Below are 22,550 nucleotides of genomic sequence, written 5' to 3'. Positions count from 1 at the left end.
TGGCAACATTATGGCTGAGAGTAATAGGAAGCTTATTAACTGTGAACTATTTTGCCTTTTTGCTGTAATGAACACAAAAGCAACCTTTTCTTTTTCTTTGTTTTATGCAAGAAAGCATTTGTTGCCATAAACCCAGAAGTAATACTGATCAGACACTAAGAATTCCTATAATTTAAAGATATGTAGTTTAAGAATGATCCAAATATAACAATATAAAATGAATCAGACTAAGGAAATGTTAGAAGGCAGGGCAGGTATGCACCTGTATATATTAGCTAAATAAGAGATATAGAGAGAGAGCAGAAGCTTTCATGAAGCCAAGTTCTCTTCATCAGATACTGTGAAATGACAGCATAGAACTGAGTATAAAGTGTTGTCAGAAACCCATAAGAACTCTGACCTAGAGGCCATCAACACAAATTTTTGCAACTGCAGTCTTTTATAAATGATTGATTGCTGCATTATGATAATACAATCCCAAAACTGAAGACAAAATTAAACTTTGACACAACTTTATTGAGCTCAAAGATGTTAAGCCTGCTTATAGCAACCCTGAATTTAACCCCATTATTCCATTTTTTGCCGCCCCCCACCCTGCAAATTTAGATGCAGAAATCCAAAGTCTGCTAAAACTCATATATAAGCAATATGTGCATGAGCTACAGGGTAAGAGAGAGAAAGAAGAGAGGCAGAGGTGCAACTGTACAACTGTGAAGACTACTCAACATTTCTCTTATGTGCTTCATTAAAGAATTTCTTAGCATGAATGCTTAGCATAGCACACCAAACAAAATTCATTAGTTCTTAAAGTCACAACAACTTTGAATAGTAAAGAACAAAGTCTCCTTAACCAAATACTATCTCTAAGATAAATTTTTAATTGTGACTAAAGAGATGTTTGATTAAGCAAAATCCCCCAAAACATGAAGCCATCACTACTAGTTAACAATTCTTGAATACTAACTAATGAATATTAAAGAATTAAGTAGTCATTAACCATTTGTAGCAGATATTTTAAAAGACTTGGAGATAAACTATTTTTTCCAACAAAACAGTAGGATGTTTATAGATGCCTTCAGTATATTTTACATGTGCGCGCGCACACACACACACACACACACACACACACACTTACTTACTTATGTAGATGACTGTAGCTGTACCTAGTGGGAGGCCTGCTTTGTTACTTTGGATGTTCCAGTGCAGAAATATCTCAAATTTCATGATATCACCAACAACCAGTAATCTCAAAAGAAAATTGGCTGCATAAACTTTTAGCTCCTCATCATAGCCTTGTCTTTTTAACTATCAATGTAGCATGCTAAGTAACATGTGTAATAGCACATTTTTCACAGTAATTCAGATCAGTAACTGTAAATGCATTGCTCCCACAGGTGCTATATATATGCTATCTTTCAAAATTACATTTAATATTTCCCATCTAAATGCAAGTATTCCAGCAAGTTTGGGCTATAAATTGTTTTATTGGAAGTTTTACTGAACTGTCATTTTGTGAAAAGACTGTTTGTAAGTGAGAGTCAGAAACTATACATGCAGCTTAAATTTATGATTGTTACTATAATTTATATGGGCTACATTATGGTTCTTTTTTTTTTTAAATCAGCAACAAAAAAGTACTCAACAATGCATGTCAATAATTCTCATAGCCTGAGAGAATAAATCTTTATAAAGCCTCCTCCATTGAAATAAAGAATGTACCTGTGACAATATTTATTTTTTAAAGGGTCAATGTATATTAAAGGTTATGGTGAATGTTTAAAAGACCTCTCTGGAACTAAAACCATTGGCTTTCTAATTTAGAATTTCTCTCAGCTAATATAAAATGATTGATTGCCTTTATTTCATGTACCCCTTGATTTTCCTTTTCATTCATCATGGGCTGCTTTAAACCAAATGCATTTAGAACCTGCCACAAGAAGAGTGGTCTCTTTTAAATTGTTGTAAAGTAATGAAAGGACATAGTAAATCAATCTCATTTCTGCCTTACCAAGTATAACCTTTACTTTACTAAAGTCATTTAGAAAATTCTGTTCTTTCTCGTTTCTGAATAATAAACATATATGGCATTGTAATCTTTGAAATCATTTCAGAATTTAAGGGGATGAAGGTAACAACTAATTAACTAGAAATTTGATTTATACTTGCTGTACTTATATATTCATAGTATCCCACTCCTAGAAAGCTTTGCTTGTTTTTATAGTACTTTCTTCCTCTAGTTCATTCAACGGTGCCTAATTAATTCCTGTATATGTATGTAAGAGCATGTGCACACACACATACATACCCATACCAACAAACACTTCACGTAATTTAAAATTGAGTACAGACTACATGGCAGAGACAAACATATTAAATACTTTTGCACTTTACTATATGGCTTTTACTATGTACTTCTTGGATGTCAGCAAGTGCGGTAGTTAAATGAACAAAAATATACATACTCTAAAACACTCTAGAAAGTAGAATGGCTAATTTACATGGTATCACTGAATAAAAATAGATATACCAGTTCTGAAAGTTAGCATAAAATCTTCAATTTGCTATATATGTAAGATCTCCTTTTTTTTTAACCATCTGGCCACATGTTAATGGTACTGCCAACATTCTCCAAATTTATCCTGCGAATATGTTATAAAAACAAAAATATAAAGAAGATACATTACATTCACATTGCTTTTGTGCCCATATATACAAAGCACCTACTCAACATATAAATGATAAACTTTCCCAACAAGAAAATTAAGTTGGCTTCCAGTACCTCCTAGGGATGTGTAACTGTTTCTGTTACTCTTTGAATGTTCTTGAGAGTAAAAAATTTAGCATATTTAAAGAAAAATGAGATCTCTTTAAGATTAGTGATTCATTGAAATAAAATATATTTGTGTTTCTTCTGTAAATACCAAATCTACCTGAATGACAGAGATTTTTCACAACATAATATTTAAAATTTCACAACAAGAGTACTTAGAATCATAGAAAGTTAGGGTTGGAAGGGACCTCTGGAGGTCAGCTAGTCCAAACCCCTGTTCAAAGCAGTACCATCCCCAACTAGATCATCCCAGCCAAAACTATGTCAAGCCAGATTTTGAAAATCTCCAAGGATGGAGCTTCCACCACCTTTCTGGGTGACCTGTTCCAGTGTTTTACTGCCCTTCTAGAGGGAAAATGCTTCCTAATATCTAACCTAAACTTCCCTTGCTGAAACTTGAAACCGTTGCTCCTTGTTCTGTCATCTGCCATGACTGAGAACAGTCTAGTTCCATCCTCTTTCGAATCCCCCTTCAGGTAGTTGAAGGCTGCTATTAAATCCCCTCTCAGTCTTCTCTTCTCTAGACTAAATAAGCCCAGTTCCCTCAGTCTTTCCTCATAAGCCACATCTCCCAGCCCCCTCACCATTTTTGTTGCCCTTTGCTGGACTCGCTCCAATTTGTTCACAATATCCATGCAGTAGTTTTAAAAAGAGCAAGTTTTAAACCTATACATCTTGCCTATGTTTAAAAATAGAATGAACACATACTGTACATTTGTCAAATAGGAACATATTATAGTAATTATAACACATTTCATATTACAGCAATCTTAGAGAGGTGAAAAAAGCAGCATACCAGAAAATTTACTGAAAAACCAATAGTTGGTGAAAACCACTAATTGTTATTTGGTATTTTCATAACTGCATACAGATGTTTTCAGTTAGGTCTCACTGGTTTAAAAAAAACTGGCAAAACATCAACTATCTTGAATAAACTATCATCTTTATGATTTTCTCTGAACTCTGCATGTGGTGACCTTTAATATATACATACTGCCACCTTGGCCTCGGAGTGGGTAGGGATAGGGAGTTCCAGATGTAGCATAGTTTAGCTATGTCACAACAAACAAAGAACATAGAGGTTTTGCTGAAAATAAAACAGGCATGGGTACCAACTGTTGATAGGAACACAAGCCTGAGAAAAAATACAGTACAATAAATAATGAGAACTACTTAACAGCTCTTTTCTGCCTGCCATATTCAATTTTTTCCTTGTAACATTTTACATGCTGTTAATTTCAGACTCCTCTGCTCTTAAAAAGCTGGGAGCAGCATATACACAGATCATAAAATATACTAAAGTTCTAAAGTGTCTGCATTTATTTCTATTATGCAGTTACTAGCAATGCACAATTTCTGTATTTGCATGGCCTTGCTATTGACTGCAGCTAATTTGTTTACCACCATTAATCTCAACTGTATATTTTCACAGTTTGGGTAAACACTTCATTTGCATTAAATTTACAGCATTAATGAGATGTGAAATTTAAAATGCTACTTGAGACATAAATGATGTAAGAAACTAGAACAAAAACATGTTTTTATCACATCTAAAATGGCAAACCAATTTAAATCTATTAAACTAGGAATGATGATGTGTTGCATTGAGAATTTAGTTTTATAACTCATCTTCTGGAACTAAAATGCAGAATTGTAGCTCAAACATCTGGAAAATATGAAATAGCTTTAGAATCATAATTTGTACAGTTTAATTTTGCTTATTTTTTATTGATTTAGAAATCAGTTTGCAGTTTTGCCCCATGAACACTCTATTCTTATTTTTAATATTAATTATAGGTTCTACTAGAAGTTCATCAAAAATAGTTGAAGGAAGCATTATTAAAAGTTCCTTAAGATGGCACAAATCTAAGAAGCAAAGGCCTATGTCATGTTGAAGTTGGCTACAAAACTTTTACTTTTGTTTGTATCATATCTAGTCTTCATACAATAAATACTCAAACCGTTAGGATCCCATTCTAATCCAAGATATCAGTGGCAGCATGTAGAAAGGTAAAATTGCAAAAGCTTGTCTATATCATTACACCTATGTGAAACTTGCCCACCTGTTGCTGGTGTAGGAAGGATGGGTCTCTTGGGCTTAGTCCCACATATCGATTGGCTTGGGATGTGCCTGAGGCTGTGTAGGCTGATTAAGGAAGAACAAAACAGATAGATAAAAATAGTGACCTATCATAACTGTTACCCTGTGCATGTACAGTACAGATATGAGAAATCCAGAGTTATGATTTGCAATGTATAGGAAGTGTCTGCCAAAAAAACACAGGGCCAATTGCAGTGGATGCACATGCACAACTCCTATCTACTTCAATGGAAGCTGCATATGTGAATTTGAGGTCAGAATTAGGTCAGAACAAAAATTATGGATTACATAATTTTACCAAGAACTAGAAGTAAAGGAATCTCTGGGAATTTTAAAGTTCCATTATACTGCGAGCAAATCTCCACTGAAACCAATGCAATTGCAACTGAGTCAGAGAAAAATAATGACATATTCATTTCTGCTAATTGTTATAGTTGTAGTGAACATCACAAATTTATCTGGGAAAAATGTTAATCCTTAAACTGTTGATCAAACAGTGAATTTGCTAATCTGGTATGAAATGAATCTTCACAGTCATCTGGAATGTGCAGTTTGATTAATAACAACATGAGAAAGGAGTTAACTTCTACTGTGCAGTTTAAGACTGAACATTCACTATTTTACACCTCAGAAAACAACTTGCATTTAGGGACCAGTGCAATAAAAGCTCTGCCGTCTCTGTTGTGGAAGCTAAGAAAAATCTTAGTTTGGGGTACTGGGTGGCTCAGAGGATTGGTAATGGGATATGGAACCTTTCACCTGCAGGTCATCATTCAAATTTGACCTAGGTCAGTAATGACTGAAAGTCATTACCATCTAATGACTTCTGGTGGCCTATATGAAATGAGGTAGGTGGTCTCACTTCACTTCCCAGTGTGTAGACATCCACATTGCGACAATCATCATTACAAGAGGCACCTTTGCTTGCAGACAAAACAGAGCTGCCAAAATTGAATGGACATAAAACTAAAAAGAGAGTAAAGAAGGTAGATGGAGTTTTTCACCCAGAAGACCTGAGGTATTAAATCATATAGCAAATGCAAATAAATGAAATGTTATCAAATTCTAAGGATTATTTGTTATATATGGCTTTTTAGAACAAACACTTTTCACTGAGCAACTACTATAAAAATGGTTCAGATGTAGAGAAAAAAAGACTTTTAGACCATAGGGCTCCCACTTCACCAGTTAAAGAGAAAAGTTATATTTTTAGTTCTGAAAAATTCCATTGTTGCACCTTCAGAATAAAAAGCAGTTTAATCATTTGCCATTGTATGCTGAATTAGGTGGAAAGAAGCTAGACAGATATGCCATCGGTTATATTATCCCTAAGTAATATTTCTGGCGAATTATAGGCTAAAGATTATTTTCTCTCTTTTAATTTAATCATTTATTAGAAATAAAGTTGCAAAGATACTGTAAAAACTATGAAGGCCAAATTCTCCCATGAAATGCATACTGGATGCCATGAGGCACTAATGGAACGTGGAAGGTGTATTTTCAGCAGCATAATATGATTTTTCTTCTTTTCCTCCTTACTGAAAATTTTTCATAAGCTCCCATTACTGACATGCATATTTAAAACATACAAATTTCTTGTGAATGTAATTTTTGTTTCCTCACTTGTGTACGCATTTCACACATGGATTTTCATGTGTACATTTTTCATTATATGGATTAGTAGCAGAAAAGCTGTAGAAGCAAGAGGCTAATCACATAATGTTCAACATGGCACAGAGACCTCATTTCAAAGATCTTAGCTGGGATACTCAAAGGACTATAAAGGGATTAGGTATCCAAATTCCACTGAAATTCAATAAAAATGGTGTGCCTTATTCCTTTATGACTGTTTTTTTGTTGTTTTTCTTTTCTTTTTGGAACTCATAGCCTTTGCCCTTAAATAAAAGGGTAATTATTAGTGTACACATCAGGTTTGTTTTCATCTAAACAGACTAGCTGAATTAGACTGCAATTTGAGCTAATAAGTATGCAAGCTTCTTACCACAGTTCTGATATCACAATAGATATCTCTTCCTCTCCTATGCTGGGCCTGGCCTCTCTTGAGCAGAACCGGACATGGTACCACTCTTTGTGAGTATCACCAATAGGAGTAAGAATGAAACTATCATTACCCAAAACCATATCTAAGCCCAGGTTTCCCTACCACCCTGAGGTGAAAGGTTAGATCATTATTTTTTTGGCTGCTGAGCATAGGAGAAACGGTGCAGAATCTGCACTACCAACTAGCAGAGAGGTGCCAATCCACTGCACTACCTAGTTACCTATTTTGCTATTCCAAGATTATAGCTTGAATAGTTAAACAAATCTATCAATATAACTACCAGTTTATAATGAGACAATGGCCTTTGCTTAAATTGACTGCTATGGACACAATTCCCTCTTCATAATAAATAGTCATACCACTTCCCCTAGATATACAGCTCACTCATAAGCATTTGAATCTTTATTTCATTTTCCAAAATAAGGAAATATCTAAATACCCAAAAAACACATTTTACAGGCTTGATTAATGGTTATCCAATGTCTAAGACCACAACCCAAATTTAGAAATTGAATTCAACTTCAATTTAAATGCAAGTGACCCCAAAAAAATTTAGAGTTTTTCATTCTGATTTAGTGTTTTTTTTCTCTTCCTCCTCTTGGTTTGATTAGGCTTAAGCAGAGAATGAGCTCTAACTTCCCTCTGAAGGACAAAAATTTCAGCTTAGAAATGTTCTTCTAAATTGTCTGATTGGGTTTATTTTCTAATGTTTTTTTTCACCATTCTAATAAATGTTACTAATGTTGAACCTTTAAAGACCTAAATGTTAGTGACAATATTTACCTAGCCTTGCTAACATAAGTGCAGGAACGAGATAAAAATTAACCCCTTGAATATCACTGTACATGAAATTATTGTCCAAAAAAAGTCAAATGGCACTGATGTGTACTTTGTACACACATACATGTTTGCAATTCCATTGAAGTTAATAGGATAAATAATATGGGATCCAGAATGTTGCACAACGTGCATTAAACTTTCAAGGCATTGAAAAAACTGCCATTAAGCTGCCAGCCTTTGCTGTATCAATTACAATGAATTAAAATCTCCTTTTTCTGTATGCCAAATATTTTGATTTTAGCTAGCAATAACACAACCTATGTAAATATGCAATTATCATAGCTCTGATTCAGTATGCTTTGTAACAAGGCTTGATTTCTGTAGGAAAGCTGATTGAGGAGCAATTTTCCAATCTTATTTTGGAATCCAGGTATGAGTGATTTGAAAACCTTGTCATGTGACTGTGCTTCTCAATGTTATTACAATGTCCACCTTAGATGAACAACCATATTTCATTCTCTATTAGGTGGTGCTCAAAAAAATATGCTTTTCCCATTAGATTTTGGTTGTCATGTCTCACACAAATTTATGCAACATGATATATTTTACTGGAATTTGAGGAGGAAAAGCTTTGTGGTCGGATCTGATCTCAGTATAAATGATGAGCATCCACTTGGTCAAATAGTAGGAAAAGGCGCCTTTTTTGGCCTTAATTTGAAATCATATTGAATCTTTGATGGACATTTTTTGTTTCCTAGAGAAATACTTACTGGTTGCTGTAGGTGAAGATGCCTCACCTTCAGTGGATGTAGTGATGGGTTTAGTATCTGTCATGGTCAGGGTCACAGGTCGCACCGCACTGTGATGGGGAGAGGGTGCCAAAACTGGAGTAAAATGGCCAGGCACTTTCCCTACTACTTGACCACTGCTGTTAGGCTACAAAACAAAACCAAAAGAATGCCTTGTGAAATATATACATTGTGTTTAAGAAATCTACCTACCTATCTTAGGATTTTCTAGAATGCCCATCACCATAGCATCTACATGCTAGAGTATGAAATTCTAATCAACTAATAATTCTATATATGCTATTCTTAGTGGGCAGCATATTCATTAAGTATATAGGCACTATATGTATAAATCACAGTAATTTTCTGCCAAGCTCTAGTCCTATCTGGATGTGATTTTCATCAATTTATTTTATGATAATAGCGCTGTTCCTGCAGAAATACTGAAGTGACCAAAACACATGTCCTGAGGCACTTAATATGAACACAAATTAACTCTGCCAAAGCTATATTCACAAGGGACAGGACCCTGGCTGCCTTGGGACACACATACAGAATATGTACATAGACATCCACATAGAATACACGTGTTGGAAGTCTGACCAATAATTACCAAAGAAGGGTATGTAGGGGAGGACTATGGAGGATTAATGAAAGAGCCTAAACTGTCATCATGCCCCAGAATGTCCTTTTCACAGAAAGTGGGAACTCTATATTTCAGGAATGAAGTAACCTGGCCACCTCTTTTTAAATGTAGGCTTGGAAAATTTGTACAATTAGAGATCAATCCTACATTTACGGGGAAGATAATCAGTTGATTTAAAATATTCTACAATTTAATGATGAAGACCACCACCAAAAATGATACATTGGTGACCAAGGAGGAAAAGTAGGTTACTTCTTAAAGCATAACCATATATACTCACACTATGAAGAATCCAGTTCAATAAGATCTAGCTACTATGGAATTTATTCTTCCAGCATCATATATGGATGTTTACATACCACATGCATCAATATTCATGGTTATGCTCATGTAAGGGGTCTCATTTATTAAATAAGAAAAAGTTATATTAAAAAGTTGTAAAATAAAAAGGCAATATCAAAACTCAGTAACGAAAGATTTTTCCATCTTTTTCCCTGAATTTGCTCCATATATTTTTTTTATTGTATCAAACTTCCAGTGAGTGGACTATCTTTTCTTTCCAAAACTATTCATTCAGCCCTTACAACTTTAAAGGTATGGGTAGCATGGTATTAATGCATGCAAGAAAATACAAAGAGGATATATGAAAGCATGGTATAAAACTACTCAGTTAATATTTGAATGGCAACATTATTCACAAGAAGTGAAGTCATGAATGAATTATATTGTCTTTAAACAAGGGTTCAAATAAAACCTGTATATTACATCATACCTTTTGCGCATTCTGTTAATGCCAAATATTTACAAAAAACTATCTATGACTACTTTAGTTGTGTTTTAGATCATTGTATTTTCATGGGTACTACTTTTAATACCTCTTAGCTGCAAAGCTAGATTTCTTAGATACTCAAAACTGGCCTTGGAAGGACAAAATGTTGTAATACAATTTCAGAAATCTCTATGAGCTACTTAAAATAGCTTTCCTATTCCTAATGTATTCAAGTCCAAGGTATTCCAGGACTGGAAGAAAGCATTGTAACCTACTGTGAAATCACAGTTTAGAAACCATTTCTGGCTCCAGTATTTTGCAATATACCAGACTTACAATGGCCAAATGCTGAACAGTACAATTTTAAAGGAAAAATTCACAACTGCGGGGAAGCAAAAACAATTATCTGGCAGAATTACGGACAGATGATAAAGTAAATTTATCCCTAATCTCTATAAACAAATATTTCCCATTAATATGTATATTTTTTGAAATATCTTTTTTAAGATGAAACCAGTTACTGCTAGTACAATAATAAACTGTATATGAGCCACACAGTCAGGCTGGTAGACAGGACTAGTTGTTTTCATTGCTCATTGGATGGAGTTAATGATCTGTAGGGACACAGTTATCCTTTAGCTCTGAGTGTCTGTTATATACTGAACCATCAAAAACAAGCCACTGAAGATTTGCTTGCTAAAATGCATAACATTTATTAAAAACTAAGAAAGAAGATTCCAAGGCATTTATAGATTAAAACAGTCAGTGTCATCAGCTTCCAAAAGGAGCTCTGTCTCCAAGTCAGACTCAAATTAATTAAATGGACACAGCTGGAGTCCAGTACAATTTGCAACAATGTATCACCTTTTACCGTTCCCTAGTGATACTGGTCAACAGGAATGCAACAGCTCATATGGACTCCCAGCTTAGTCCTTGTGCATATGGTCCAAGAAAATGAACCCTTTCCTTTCTGAATTAAGCAATATGCAATGCATATGTTTCATAACCAAATCATAACAAGTATAATTTTATCTGAGTGATGCATAAAATTTTGCATAATATGTATCATCCCACATTCATCATTAATAGTAGGTGAAAATCTGGCTCCAGGAAGTCAGTTGGAGTTTCCTCACTGACTTCAGTGGGGCGAGTGATACTGTAAGCATCTTTTTCTTACATGCAGATACAAGATATAACACTAAACCAACAACCTTTACATATTTCTCTTCTCTCATTTCTGTGATCTCCAGCACTTCTTCCCTTGCTGTTTAAAGAATTATCTGCTTCAATATTTATGTAGGAGTTGTAAAACAGAAAATGTTTTAAAACGATTAATGCAAATATTACTCAGATAAAACTGAGTGTGTTAGTGTTTGGCAACAAATCTAATTAAAAAAATTACTATACTATGCTCAGTGACACCTCTAAATGTGACAATTGATCCTTTTACTTAATTAAAGCTTTTATATTTAAATTTTGGATCATCTCCGGTCACAAGTAAGCACATGCCTATATAGGTTTTATTTATGTTGTTGTACTTTAATAATGTCTCCATTTTTTCAGGTGGAAATCTGTATGGAACAAATAATTTTCATAAAACTTCAATGATTTTGCTAGGGGCAAAAAAACAGCCTTTCAATAGAAATTTGTCACTACATCAGTTTGGAAAAGATATGACTGCATTCTCAAATACTGTTTAAATATAAGCTGCATTTCCTCATGACGTTAAAATAAAATGCCATTCAGAATGAGTAGTTTCTCACAATATGACCATTCCTGTCTTTTCTTCCATGCTGTGATCTACAGTGGAACAATTAACAAAGTTGATGTTTAAGTTGTCATAAGTAGGCTGGATCCTAAAATAATTCTACAATAAATGGAACTGTTTATAATGATTTCAAAGCAATTGTTTTACCTGGAGATATATTGATAACAGTGCACACTGGTTTGCACTGAGTTCACCTTATTAAGGTCATCTTAACAATCACAAAACATGTGACTTTTAAATTACATTTTAGCTCTTGGAGCGCAGGTCTGCAATCATCACAGAAAAGACACTGGCCACCAAAGCTGTTACAAATCAATCACTAAGCTATTACTTCTAGCACCTTGAGTTTGTATAGCTTTTCTTTCTCAGAGGGTTAAAATTTGTCCTCTCAGGTCCCTGAGGTGGTGGGATGCACAGAGCTTTTTGGCACAGATCACCATCATCAGTTCTAAATGCAGCCAAAACTTAATCATCAATTACATATTTAACTTTCTAATTCTGCTACCCCCTCGGTCCCCCTCCACTTCCCGCCATTTACAAGAGTTCTGGCTCTATTTTGAAAACCTGCATTTATTGGGAGTTCATCTATTTGGGTAATGTTATCCAATGACTTATCATGTGTATCATTCAAAATAGTCATTCTGCACCATTTAATATACATATAGATTCTTCCTGGTTTTTCTTAGGTTCCTTTCCAGGTACCTAAGCAACTTTCTGCAATTGTAGAAAATATCTCCAAAAAGAGATTCTTAAAATCATACATGTGAAAAATCCACTGCTAGTTGTTGACTGGAATTATGAAACAGAGTCTTTTTAGACAACTTATACCTAATACCACAGGAATAAATTAGAGCCCATCTGACATAGAGGCTGCTGACAGTGCCCTAAAAGTAAATTCAGATTTTCCGAATCTTGAACACCTGATCATATATATGTATGATATAAAACTAAGATAACAATTAAAAATGAGATAACTCATTTTTAATTTTTATCTTACTTTTATATCATATCCAAAATTTAAACAGATTTTTTTTTATTTATGAAGCCTATATGTGTATTATATATCCTAAGAATTTCCAAAAGTCAGGATTTATGCTTGTTGTAAGCATAGTCATTTTAATGACAGAGTATTAATCTGTAGTCAATGTCAATCTTCTCTCACACATACAGAAACTCACAGCTTTTTCCAAATCCTAATATAATATAATATAATATAATATAATATAATATAATATAATATCTTCATAAGGATAGTTGGGGTTTTACTTGTGGCGGTTGTTTATGTTTTCCTCTGCTCTCTTAGCTTCATGAATCAAAAGTGACTGGCGTTTTTATTTCACATTCATTTTTGATAAATAGTTACACCTGTACCAGTAGGGCAATACAACCAGAAAAAGTCCAATCAGCTCAATCAGCTTGACTGTCTTTGCAGTTTAAATCATGTAATATACTTCCTTAAGCAATTACATCATTGGAATTATAACAGAAAAGAAGCTTCTTGATTAAGCCAGGCTAGAATACTACTAATTCTGTAAAATTCTTGAGTATAGTTACTTTGGATGTGCTTTCAATTATTTACAATTCCATATAAGCAATATGATGCAAGGATATCTGGAAACAAACATGTAATCTTTGTTTTCATTTGCATCCTAAACAAAAGTTTTCAACAGAAATTATTGGGTTTTCAAACATGTTGCTTCGCTACCTCTTTACTGAGTCCAAAAACCAAGCAGCAGATCAAACCAAGCAAACATTATCACATGGATTCATCAGGTTTTGAAACGTGTGACTGGTTAAGCAACCCATTCCTTAGGGGAACCAGTTCTAAGGTAACTGTCTCTTTCACTGAGCAGATTCACATGCTATGGTGATGGGCACCAATACAAAACCCTTGCATAGAAATATTTTCAAACCTCTTGTTTGAATTCCATCTGCTGATAAACTTGAGACAGATCCAGTTTTGTGAACTTTTGTTTCCCTGTTTGCCACACAAAAGATCCTTTCTTAAAAACTGGATATTAGCCATATCCATCTAGGACTACACAGTTACTTTATATTCTCTGTCAGTAGGCCATGCCATTTTGCTTTGGAACACGCACAATGGGTGTTGCCTATTCTAAAAATCTACAGGTGAAAGGAAGTACCTTTGTATTTCTGCATTCTTTTTTATGTAATATAGCACAGGCCTAGCCTTGCAAAATGTAAGTGATTTTTTTCAGGCAGGCTTCCCTAATGTTTTGCTTTGTCACCACCTCTTGTTCAATGTATATGACAGCACACTGGCCAATGACGAGAGGATATAGCCTGCAATGCCATCAATCTGTAGAAAATATTGAGCCACAAGTCTCAGTTTCATCAGAATCAGATAAAAGCATTGTCCTATATTCAAGAGCAACTAAGGATGTGTATAGTCCCCATTTGCTATGGGAACCTCAGGGATATCAGTATGAAACATGCAGTTTTCCATCTGTGCCTGGTAACACAGTGGGGGCCAATCATTTTGGCGGTTTTCCAATCCCCTTCCCCTGCCTAATCCACTGCTCTGCTTTCTGTTCCCTGTCCTATCTGCCCTGTCCTACCTATGCCCTCCTTGATCTCTCCTGTGCCACACACACAGGCAGCCTCTGTGGTAATACGTGCACAACTACTTTTCTTTAATATGGGTCTCACTTCTATCATCCATGCCTCTGTTTTTCTCATACTGTATTACTGAAATGCATTCAACATGGGCCTCACCTAGAGATCGCACACGGTAGCTTCAGGTGGCGTGGCATGCAGCTGCCTGCCTGGTTGAAGGAGTTAGCTTCAGAAGACATGTTATTGCCAGTTCTTAGCCGACAGCATGATCTCTCTATGCCTTTCTGAGAGCAATTCAGGTGTTGACTTTGATCTATGAAGACTTGAGCTTTGTCTATCTAAGATAGTACCTCTCTCTCAGGACACCGCTGTGATAGTTGTGATCAGCTGCAGAAGTTCAGCTAATTGTGCTCAGATGTAAATGTCACATTGCCAATACAAAATACTCAAAGTGAATACATCTCAACTCAAGCACATTTTTACCAGCAGTCTGACAAACCCAGATGGCTGATATTTAGGATATAGAGCAATAGACACACCTTTCCCCCTCTCTCATTTTCCTCTAGATATTTGCCAGGAGGACTGGAGATATGTGCATTAATAATGCACAGGAAAAGACATCTCTTTGTTTAAAAGATGGGGTAAATGTATGCATACCCAAGAGACTGTAATAGGAGGCATTTCATAAGCTAAAAAAGAAAGGGAAAAACACCTTAAAATTTCAATTACATCTTTTAATCCTTTGTCCCTAAACCCCTAATACAACAGTACTCTATTTGTGTCTCAAGATTAGAAGAAAAATATTATATTAACTTTTTTAATCTTCAGCAATGTTTTGTGCAAAGAAAGACTGTAAATGGCCAAGAAGTTTTAAAACTCTTAACCGTCAATAAAGAAGGCAGTAGCTACATCAAGGACACCCATTTGAACACATTTTTCTTTTGTTGATTTATTCTACAACAATGCTCCTTGGAAGAAATAGGAAATCCTTTAATCAGTCAACACAGAGCCTAACAAGATCCCATTCTTGCTGATAAATGTTTGCCGTTGTGTACTGAAGAATCACAAAGCACCTGAATGTAGTTCCTTAACAATATGCCAATCTTTCATTGAGTGAAGAAAGAATATTACAAGTAATTGAGAGAGGGAAAACACGCTTCTCTAGCTCAGAAATCACTGTCATCAGACAAAATCAAAGCTGTTAAATAAACGCAGTTGCAAACTAGCACAAATTGCAAGATTGCATCATGGCATACAGTTCCCAAGAACTATTAGTCAGAAAGTTGACAGCACCTCACATGGACTCCATTTCAGATCAAGCCTAAAGCTTTAATTTTAACAGAAACATCTGAAAACGGTTACTTGGGATGATGGAAACCCTCTTTCTGAGTTCTGTACTAACTGTGATTATAGTATAACATACAAATTAAACTTTACTATTTGTAAATAATGCCCCTCATAATCCAGAGCCTAAGTGCTACTAAACACTTTAGTGCATTAGGGCTGTGCGAAATTTTGGCAGCTGTTCCGTTTCGGAGGTGTTTTGGCCTGTTTCGGTGCCTAAAACACCGAATCCAAAACGAAAAGTAAGGCTCTGAAACATCTCCGAACTGAAACGAAACCATCCAAAACATATCGGAATGTTTTGGAGGTGCTCCTCAGGAATAGTCCGGCACAGCCCTGTAGCTCTCCTTGTAAAGTGCCAGGAGGATGGGGCTAGGCAGGAGATGGGGCCGAGCAGCCATAGGGACTTGTCCCGCAGCTCCCCCTGCTGGGGCAGAGGCAGGCACAGCCAGAGGAGCCGCGGGAAAAGCCCCCATGGCTGCCCTGCCTTTCTCCAGCCCCCGCCTGGCCCCAGCCTGCCAGCACTTAAAAAAAAATTTTTTAAAAAGCCCCGCATTCACCGGCTGCAGCAGTGGTGACCAGAGCATCTGAGGGCTCATGACAGAGCCCCCCACGCAGCACGGGGCAGCAGGGGGCAGTTGGGATCACCCCCCAAGATGGCACCCGTGCGGCAGCTGCCCCATGGCGTGGGTGCAGTGCGGCTCGGCAGGGCACCTCACACTGTCTGGGAGCTGGGGCTGCTGAGGCTGAGTGGTGTTGGGCTCCGACTGACTGCTGGAGCCCCAGCTCCTAGACAGCACGCAGCGCCCTGCCGAGCTGTGCTGCGCCTGCGCCATGCGACAGCTGCCGCATGGATGCCAAGCTGGGGGGGGCTCTGTCAAGAGCACCAAGAGGCCCCAATCGCCACTGCTACAGCTGGTGAGTGCAGAGCTTCCCCCCCCACCAAGTGCTGGGAGGCCGGGGTAGGGCAGGGTAGCCATGGGGGATCCTCCTGTGGCTCCTCACACCTAGTGAGAAGCAGGCACAGCTGGAGAAGCCACAGGAGAACCTGCATTTGGCCAGCTGTGCTTGCCTCTCCCCAGCCAACCCAAATCTCCAAACCAGCGTTGAAATTCCACAACAGATTTGGCCGAATTGAAGTGGAACAGTAAGCCAAAACACCAAAAAAAATCACTGTCCTCCGAAACGACCAAATCCGAAACCAAAATGTAACAGCCATTTTGCACAGCCCTACTGTGCATTATTCATACACAGGAAAGGACACCTTTTTGTTTCCTCTTTGCACAGTTTTCTCAATGCTGGGGCTTCAGCTGTTGTCCTTTTTTCCAGAAGAGGCCATCCCCCGCCTCTACTGATGCCATAATGTTCTTTGAAAGCATTTCCTTTGACTCTTTTCTTCGCTGCTATTTATTTTGTTTGCTTATCCCTTTTTTTTGCTTCTCTTCATGATAATTTGAGAATCATTCCCCCTTCCTGGGGTTGGGATACTTGACTGGAATTTAGTGAATTTGCCTCGGGCAGGTTGTTTTCTTCTGCTTGATGATTTAGTCACGTTAAGTAGATATTTATAAGTTTTATTTTAATGCTTTCATTTTAATCTTAATGGCATTTAGGATTATTTACATATAGTAACTATATTAAATATAATGTATATACATATACATATGTGTGTACACATGTGTATTGAAATTTTCAAAACAATGTAGAGGAATGGATAATCCAGTGATGTAACTTTTGGAAGGAAATCAGCATCCGAACTCCTTAAGCAGCTTTGAAAATCTCAGCCATACTATAAGTAGATTAGGTACAGGTGAGCTGGTTATTTTTTGGAGAAACTATAGTGGTAGAAGATCAACCCTGCACTAAGCAACTACTATCAGCCTTTTCTACTGAGGAACTAGCAACCTGTCATGATACCCACACATACACACACACACACGCAGTAACACATGCCTGTACATAATGCCAAGGAAACTGAAAAGTTCATTGACTCATCATAAGATATTTAACTCAATATTGAATGGGGATACCTTCAAGTCACCAGTTGGATACAGATTTCTGTCTATATAGTATATTTATTTATTATTCATGCTCCAGTCAGAGCAGTGATGAAAAAAAATATCACTTAAATACAGGAGCAATGGCTCTCTTTTGTTTACATTTGTTGGTTGTTGCATTATTTTTCACTGCAGCTAAATGGCCTGTTTGAACTTTGGCTGTTCATCATGCATAATCTGGAGTATTTAACATTATGTCAAGAAAATTGCCACTGTGGAAACCTATGGGAGCTCTATATCTTTAAATGAATTTTACTAAAATATTCCACTGAATAGCACGACTGTCTCACTATAATCGGTGCAGCAGTAATGTAATTAATCTCAAAATTGCTGTGGGGAGTACAAGGCATCTCAGTTGCTTGTCGTAACAATCTAAATTAGTGTATTACTGAAAGATGTTGGGGAGGAACGGTTCATTTTAGGTAAATGCTGTCAGGGTATCCATTCTTTCTATTTCTAAAGCTGAAATTAAGACTATCATCCTAGTTCTCCTTTGAAATCCAAATGAATATGTTTTGAGGTGGGGAAGTATAATTAAATTTGATGTGGTATTCCTACTGATGCAGTTTTGCATTTTATAATAATTAAATTTGTTTGAATAAAAATTCAAGTTTTATTTAGAAAAGAAAAACTGGTTTGGCTCAAAGCATGCCATTGTATCAGAACAATTCCCTTTTGTCACTGAAACTTCACAGACGGCTGCTTCTTCTTCTCCTAAGAAAGAAAATTATTCTTCCTATTTTACAGTTTTATACTGCCTCATCCCACAGTTGCTGTGCACAAGACAAGTTTAGATTGTGCATGCACATCCTCTAGTGTACCACATATCTGATATCAATAATAATAGTGACTAATAATAATAAATTGCAAAGAACCACTGGAGTAGAAGATTGGAATACAATATTTAATGCTGTTTCACTCTGCCCCCATTCCCCAGAAACTAAATCGAACATCAAATAAAATGAAAAACATTCCCCTAATATTAAGGTTATGAAAGGTGACAAAAGTAGTAAATCAAACCCAATTTGGCCTGTTATTCCCTAGTGTGTCACAAAGCAAGAAGAGAAAATGTCTTCAGCTTGCTGCTAGTCCAAAAGCTTCAGCAGAATAAAACTTCTCTTTTAAGGTTAGTAGGTTAACCTTTTATATGTGGTATTAGAAAGGAGCTGATTCTTCTTAGGAAAGGGCTGATGGAACTCCTCCCGCTCAATAAATGTGCTTCACAGTATTAAAACCACAAGAGAGCACATTCATCAACTACTGAAGAGAGAGTGAGATACTTCACTTAGTAGATTATAGGTTACCTTGATAATCTGAAACCAAACAGGGAACACTATAGAGAGATTATCACTTAATCTGCCATTTTAACATATATAAGAAATTGAAATGCAAGTAAAACAAGGACAGAATAATTAAAGAAGTACATACCACTAACAGCCTGATTTTAATTTGCATAACTTTTCCCTTAATACTGCCTAATTAAGATATCAGTTTTTAAAAAAATCCAATACAACGCTAAGATTTTCTGCACTGAATTAATGTTAAGGACTTTTAATGGATGTCTTAATTAGACTTTGTTATTCATGGAAATTTTGCACAAATTAAAATCAGGTCCTGTGTGCACTGTTCCCAGCTGAGTCTCAGCAAAAAATGTTATATGGGACAAAGATTTTTAATCCATGCACTGACAGAAATTTGTCATCTAAAACTGACGTACTCCAACTCCACTGTTTGGTTTAATTTGCATTAATGTTCTAACCAATACAAATCACATTATTTGGATGATTTCCTTCCAAAGGAAGATGCAAGTTTATAAACCAATATTTTCTTTAAATATGCAATATGCAGCTGTATCAGAATGCTAGCCAATGGGGCCCAATAACCACAGTAACTTTTTGAACAGCCCACAGGGAGCCTTATCTGTTATTCAACATAGAGACTTTGATTCCATCCCAAATTCTCTCACTGCAGTGCCTGAAATATATGCAAAGGGCTAAATATTTATCAGAACAATCTCTGCCTGTTTATCTCAGTTGATAAAACAAGACTTATGACTAATTTGGGGGGGGGAAGGTAATTCAGTGGGCTATGCTGTCATTTCAGTGCACGCTCTTGAATCTCCCCTAAAAACATATCATAACATGAGCAACAAGGCTTTACAGGAACATTTCAGACAAGGCAGCAAAGCCAGAAACCAGACCAAGCAATGAGGATTACATTACATTGACTAGAATACTGGAAGTATTCCAAGTATTGACAGACCAAGGCTCAACTACAGTTTTTCCTATATCACAAATCACATGTTAATGCTATGGGTTGTTTGTATCATGAAAAAGCACTCTTGCACACAGTCCTTTACAAATTACTACTCTAATGGAAACCACATTAACTTCCCACATCAAACTTCCCAGATTTGAGTCAATATATCTGCCAGAAAATACAACTCCTGTTACATGCTCTTTACAAAAAGGGAAAAAACAAGTCTTTGGTTCTGTCTCACACTCATTACTGAAGTGTTTTTGCGACTGTATGAACTGTCAAGAATCAATGAAACATTGCAAGTATTACCTTGCCAGAGTTGATTTTATCTTAATACTTGGTCTATAAATATACCTGTATATTCTTTTGTGTATATGCATTTACATTTGCTCCTCCCTAAAGCAAGCACGTCATTTGTGTTTCACCACATGAATCAGAGGTGCAAATTACTGTAACTTTTCTCACAACTGAGCTATCTACCAATCCTGCAGCCCTGCTGTACACACAGAACTCCCATTCAAGAATTTTGTGTGCCAGAGGACTGAAGAATTTGCACCTCTTCTCCTAGTGCAACTGGATCATTCAACACAAGTATTCCTCTTAGGCTCCACAAAGAAAAAGCAAGTGGATATGATTAATCTGTTCCTGCAAGCAAGCCTCTGTATCCAATCAAATTTAATTTTTAAAAAATCACTTATGTCTGAAGTTCCAACTTGTTCTGGTATCAGACCTAATGAGCTGATCAGCTCTGCATACCCTGATGGGTACATACTCCTCATAGGATTTCTTTTCATATTGTTTATTTTTACAGTACCTGGCTAGTCTGAGGACTGGACGGGTCATAAGAAGGTACATAATTCTTCAGAGTATCCTGAGGATTCAGGTGGGGAGGATATCTGATTGTTGGATGAGAGAAGTAGCTAGACGGGGCAGGAGGGAGAATAGCCTGGGCTGGAAATGGCAATGGTGAAGGCGGAGGAGGAGTTCTGGTTGAGATGACTGGAGAAGATAAAATAAAATGAAAAATATTTAGTGTCTTTCATCATTTACTGCGCACCTTTTCACCTCTGTGTCACAGCAAGAAAATAAAACTCAGTCATGAATTAGCATTATGCATTTCTTATTCACAATAACTTTAAATAACAACCTTTTATTCCCTTCCCAACAGCACTCCAGGGAATGATAGCACTGTTATTCCAAATCATAAAGGCTTTTATTTAGTTGTTCACAGGTTACACTATTGCTCAATTTAAATTTTCTTTAAATGAAACTACACTATCCCAGCAAGGAACATTATTTCAGTTAAAACATTCTTCACCTTACAAGCCTAGCTGAATAAAACACATACATAAATAAAGAAGTAAAACCCAGATTTTTATACACAGCAATGCAACTGAGGTGGACAAAGTCACTGAGTCCTAGGAGACAGCCAGTGATTCCTCACTGCATTGTACTATACCTGTCTCATGTGGGGACAGGGGGCAATAATTACTAAGCAATAATGTCATGAATAATTAGCTGACCATTGTGGAAATGCTAATGAATGTTCAACTTCAGGGCCTGGGAAACCATTCCACCCAATGAAAATATCTCAGGCAAACAAAAAGGGATCTATCCTATACATATTTCTCTTTGCATTCTCTTTCTTCCCAGCCCCCACAAACACACATTTCTCTATCTATAGACTATATGTAATGTCTAAACAACCAGCAATGTTTTCACAATGAAAGGAATGTACAGAATGTCCTATTACTGAGTTATCAAGCCAGGAGTGAAAGTTGTTACATTATTCCAATGTATAATAATCCACATTCCACTCTTATTTCACATCTACAGGACACTTATTCTGTGCTTTATTAAAAGGAAAATATTGAGTAAGATGAAAATGAGGAAAAAAAGGCTTGTATTCTCCTTTTGATTAAAAGACAGGTATAAAATGAAATCTGTTTAAGGTATTTTACAAAGTTCTTTCTGCCTTGCTCTTAGGATAGACGTCCCTGCCTATACTACTAAATAACACCCAAAATTGTGGCAGAACCAGAACCATCTTAACTCTGCATTAACCCTGGCCTTTACAACTCCCCTAGTTTTATTTTTGTTTAATTGTTTAAAAAGTAATTTAATTTGAATCTATTTGGCAGGTCTGAGCAGGAACTTACTAAAAGTTAACCCTATAATAGAGAGGCAACATTATGGTTCAAAAGCCATTTGTTTTGAAACCCTTATGAATCCAAGACCCCAGTTACTGAGCTCTGATTTTCAAATGAGGCTGGCTACATGAGGATACCTAAACCTGGTATCTATCTGGGTGTCCAATTACACACCCAAAGTTGAAAACATGGCTTAGGTTTATTGGACTTAACCCTGTTTCGCTTCCATTTTTCAGCCCAAGATAGGCCTTTTAACAATCTTTTCATAAGTTATAAGGCTGGATGTCTACCTAGTGAGAACACAAAAAAATTGCATTAGTGGTTATCTGCCCACTGTATGAATTTATGCCTTGCAAAAGCAATTCAGTCTGCATGATAACGACGGGGCAATAACTGAAAACAACTGCCTAATGCTCTTC

At 36.4% G+C, this 22,550-nt stretch overlaps 1 protein-coding gene across 9 annotated transcripts in view; it reads right to left on the bottom strand.

Annotated features, from left to right (window-relative positions):
- NFIB (nuclear factor I B) overlaps positions 1-22,550 on the bottom strand; it is a 248,196-nt gene that overhangs the window by 27,261 nt on the left and 198,385 nt on the right. For 3 of the 9 annotated variants that reach the window (XM_014611097.3, XM_006261055.4, XM_059724716.1), the window contains 3 exons: positions 20,796-20,980; positions 8,544-8,709; positions 4,894-4,976 (listed from right to left, as the gene is read on the bottom strand). In XM_014611097.3, coding sequence (XP_014466583.1) covers positions 4,894-4,976; positions 8,544-8,709; positions 20,796-20,980 — 434 coding nt within the window. The remainder of the gene's footprint in view (positions 1-4,893; positions 4,977-8,543; positions 8,710-20,795; positions 20,981-22,550) is intronic. The other 6 variants (XM_059724718.1, XM_059724719.1, XM_019483837.2 and 3 more) reach the window with 4 other exon arrangements.

This window comes from Alligator mississippiensis, chromosome 3 (genome assembly GCF_030867095.1).
Source record: "Alligator mississippiensis isolate rAllMis1 chromosome 3, rAllMis1, whole genome shotgun sequence".
Taxonomy (NCBI): domain Eukaryota; kingdom Metazoa; phylum Chordata; order Crocodylia; family Alligatoridae; genus Alligator; species Alligator mississippiensis.
The sequence above is the reverse complement of the archived record's forward strand: the minus strand, read 5'-3'. Positions and strand labels throughout refer to the sequence as shown.